General features: G+C 36.6%; 1 protein-coding gene across 1 annotated transcript in view; it reads left to right on the top strand.

The window, feature by feature from the left end:
- The first annotated feature begins 535 nt into the window (after window positions 1-535).
- The window catches only part of LOC118738116 (dynein beta chain, ciliary), a 42,400-nt gene continuing 38,515 nt past the window's right edge, over window positions 536-4,420 (top strand). Inside the window, 7 exon segments of the mRNA XM_036469036.1 lie at window positions 536-676; window positions 765-938; window positions 1,002-1,261; window positions 2,894-3,233; window positions 3,300-3,562; window positions 3,643-4,213; window positions 4,287-4,406. Coding sequence (XP_036324929.1) covers window positions 536-676; window positions 765-938; window positions 1,002-1,261; window positions 2,894-3,233; window positions 3,300-3,562; window positions 3,643-4,213; window positions 4,287-4,406 — 1,869 coding nt within the window.

The raw sequence follows: 4,420 nt of genomic DNA, 5'->3' as shown, positions 1-4,420 counted from the left end.
TATAAGATATAAGATATAAGATATAAGATATAAGATATAAGATATAACCTAATAACCAGCCCAATTGTGCAAATAGAAAATTCAAGCTTCAATTCTCTATTTATTCTTTTTCGGGTATAAGAAGGTATATTTCCACCTTAAGGGGTTTTTTCTACAAAATGAATCATCCACAATAGAATGTTCGACACATTTTGACTTAGCTTTCAACCGAAAGTCAAATAAATTAGAATCAAATTTTTCAAAACTGAAAAAATTTTCTAACCGAACGAGCGCACCTTTTTTTGCTCCGTATAGAATAACTTGAAAAAAATACATAATAATACGCTGATAAAAGTAAAACAAATAACACACCAAAGGCAGTTAAATAGTGTCCTAACATTATTGAGAGTCATCCAGCAAGAGGAAGAAAAGGCGAAAAGCCGTTGGACATAAATCAAATTGGCTGCGTACCGCGATTATTCGGGTACAGCGTGAGGGAAAAGCTTTTAGTCTTGATCCAGTTTAAGTGAACTGCAAGCGACTCCTATAAAACAGCATGGCGGCCGCCGAAGAAAAAGATAAGGAAAAAAAGGAAAAAGTCGATGCGCGTTTCGATTATTTTAATAATTATGTAATGAAAACTTTAAGACTGAAAAACGAACGCTGGGTTAAGATGATGGGTATACCTGAGTCAAAGGTGTGTACATAGACGAGAGGAACATATTTTTTTTTTTTGTAAGCTACATAAGTATTTCATATTTCTAATTTTCTTCTCTTCCAACCAGGATCTCATACAAACCTTCCTCAACAATCCCAGTCAGCCACATTTGGTTTTCTACATAAACATTGCTTCGATTTTGACGCCCGCCTTTGATTTTCCACCAAAGCCACGCAGCAAAATTGTTTACTTCATGCGACGCGAAATACCCTGCGAACTTACCCTGGAGGACATGGATAGCGTAAGTGCATTGACATAACCAATTCGGTAACATTTCAATTAATAATCTCACCGAAACAAATAGAAACTTATGGTTGGTGATATACTGCCAAATGTGCTGGAAAATCTATCAGTACTCTGTGATGATGTCATATTTCCGGTGCTCAACAATCCGGTCAATCAAGATGGTTGGACATCGGTGATAGTTAATGATATGAGAACTGAATCGCAGGACTTGCGCAATGGCATAGCACAAATGAAAGGCATCGTTATCAATCGCACAATTCTACCACTGCCCATATGTATTGACGAAGTGATGGATTGCGCGCCACAAATTGCATCCGGGTAAGAGTTGGAGTGGAGATTTACAATAGAGTTAGAGTATTATTAGATTAACAGAGAGGCTTTGAATGTGTGAAAAAAAACATTAGAGTGCATCACTCTCCATACCAAAAAACAAAGTGGTACGATATGATTCGAATACAATTTTAAAGTGGTTGCCACCTGTTCAAAAAATTTAAATCGATTAATTAATAAGTTAAATAAAATATTAAAACAATGTGGCTGTCAAACTAGAGTGCTTCAAAAACGATCGGGTTGCCATGTTGAAAAAGCCAAAATTTATTTAATTAACAAGCTAAACAAAATATTTTAATAGGCCTATCAAACGAGAAAGGTTTTAAGAATGCTGTATCTATGTATTTTGAAATTTTTTCGGGGAGATCTGCACCAGCTTACGAATTCAAAATTAATTTAATTGACAAGTTAAATACTAACAAGTATTACAACATGAAAAGTTTTTGAGTGTGTTTATTTGTTTGCCTCTTTTTTTTAGTAAAATTTGATATACATATAGCACATTTTTTAGGAGCGTTGCCACCTACTCAAAAAAGTAAAATTCTATTTTAAATAATAAGTCCAATGAAATTTTACAATTAATTAATTTGAACATTACATTACATTAAACATTTTGAAGAGGTGTTTTCTCTTGCAAATATTTTGAAGTGTGTTGCCACCTGTTCAAAAGTCAAATCCAATTTTGCACAAGTTAAATAAAGTTCTACAATATGGATGCAAATCGAAAGGGGTATATAGAGATTTTTTCGAAAACCGTTTTTAAGAAGATTGTCACCTGTTTAAAAGTGAAAATGAATTAATTAATAAGTTTAATGAAATATTACAAAATGATGTCAAGTCAATCAAATGATGTTAACGAAGGACAAAGGAAAGATGCTTAATCTATTATTCTACTAAGAAAACCATTTTAAAGAAGGTGTCACCTATTTAAACAAATTCAATGAAAGTGAATATTTTCAAAAGGCAAAGATTTGCCACCAAATTTCGAACTATTTATTCCGCTTAAGCTAAATGAAATCTACATATGTATGAAGCAATGAAATATTGATGTGAAATAAAACATGTTGGTATACACAAGGTTCATAGAATACAAGGTTACAACATCAGCCATGGCCGCCATCTTAATGACGTAGATGGCTCAATTTTCGTAGTTGCCAGATTCCTAAAAAATTATCTTATACCTCACCACAACTTAAACAAAAAATATTTGGACAAATTTGAAAGTTTGAAATTTTTATGAATTTTTGTAAAAAAAATTTACACGAAACGTTCTTAACAGTTTACTTACATTAACAGCTTAGTTGAAATTCAACACTTTGACCATATTCTGGAACCTAACGTCAAGCCGAACATCACGCGACGGAGCTGCCGGCAAAAGCTAGTTATATGTATTTGAAAACTCGTGCCAGAATATTTCGGAAAAATATTAAGCTTTACGTGAGCTGGACGGCACCAAGAATATTTATATTTTTATTCCCTTGATAAAATGTTCAAACAGACCTCTTTCAAGTTGAAACTTTTCTATAAAAAACCAAGCTTTATGAAAAACCGATAACTTCCCCATTTAATATAAAATTTGTTTTCTTTCTTTTTTTGCATATGTGCTTTGTTTTTTCACAGCGATCTAAGCAAGTTCACAAACCTACTCAAGCATTCGCTAGAAATCATGGTGGTCAAGTGGCAAGACTCCGTTGAAGATCTAGTTTTGGTAAAATGTCGTGACCGCATGTATGACAAGGAATTACATCCGAAACCCGATATGCTCTTCGCCTTTTGGGAAACTCGCTTGGAGAACTTGGAGAATCTAGCCGATCAGTTGGGCGATAAGCGTATCAAAACAATCGGTTTTGTGCTCGAGAAAATCAATTCTGTCTTCGAGTCCACCTATCGAAAGATCGTCGAATTGGTGCTGCAAGCCTTGGCAGAAGCGCGTGACATTACCAAATATTTGACGCCACTTGTAAGGAAATAAAAGATCAAATTTTTATTTAACGCTTTAAACGCGTACGCTTACTTTTGATTTCAGGCCAAAATGGTGGACACTTTCGAATCGAATCGCATGGAGGACAATCGCGCTCAATTGCGGCCGTTGCTGCTAACCGTTGGCCTGGTGTGGGGCCATTCAAAATACTTTCACACTTTGGACAACATGGTTCTACTTTTCGAGCTGCTACATAACACAATCATTGAGAATGTCATACTAACCATCGAACCGGAGAGTTGTTTTGGCGATGTTGATGAGGCTTACAAGCGCATTGTGACAAATCTTGATCACTTAGACTACTACAAGTGAGTAGTTGAACGAAGAGATGGTTGTGGATGTAATAAAGCGCTTCAAATTTACTTACCTTTCACCTCTCTTAATGTAGAAAAACTTATGAAAGCTGCCGCTCTAGCTTGAAGAAATTCAAAATTGGCACAGAATTCAATTCACAAGACTGGACATGGCACCCGAAGACGATTTTCGATAGATTCGATCGCTTTGTAGATCGACTTAATGTGTTGAAGGGAATCTTCGATACTGGCCGTGATTTCCTTAAGCTGGAAAAAATCGTTGTCGGCGGTTTGAAGGGCCGTCAAATATCCGCTGCACTTTCACAAATTCTTGAGAAATTTAACAACGAATATCGCGATTGGACAAACGGCATGACATACAATGTGCTCGACCCCGACGATTTCATTGAACAATTTGAAAAGGATGTAGCGAAATTTCACGAATTCGCCGAGCAGCTGGAGCGACGCATGGCCTTTCAATTCGAATTGGCGCTGCTGGACTCGCACGATTTGATGCTCTGTGGCAGTTTGCTGCTGCGGCCGATCATCAAAGCGCAAATAGATCCGCATATGCACATACTGGTGGACGATTTGGAGGAGGAAATACTCGCAGTTAAGGAGGATTTTAATGCTTACGAGGCGATTTATAAACAGTCGGGTGTGCAGGTGAGCGATGGCGATTGTACAGAAAAATAAGGGCAACCAAAGCTGAACACTGCCGTTATTTTGACCTTTGCAGGGACTGCCAACTGATAAATGTTTTCCAAAACTTTCTGGCGCCATTTCTTGGCTACACAAATTGCGGCATCGCATCACATGGATCAAAACAGACTACGAACTCTACGAATACCCGTAAATTTTTGAATTTCCTCC

The sequence above is a fragment of the Rhagoletis pomonella genome, unplaced genomic scaffold, assembly GCF_013731165.1.
Source record: "Rhagoletis pomonella isolate Grant_MI unplaced genomic scaffold, Rhpom_1.0 Rhpom_scaffold_00004, whole genome shotgun sequence".
In the NCBI taxonomy this organism is placed as follows: Eukaryota; Metazoa; Arthropoda; class Insecta; order Diptera; family Tephritidae; genus Rhagoletis; species Rhagoletis pomonella.
Note: the sequence above shows the minus strand (reverse complement) of the source record. Positions and strands in the feature narration are given on the sequence as shown.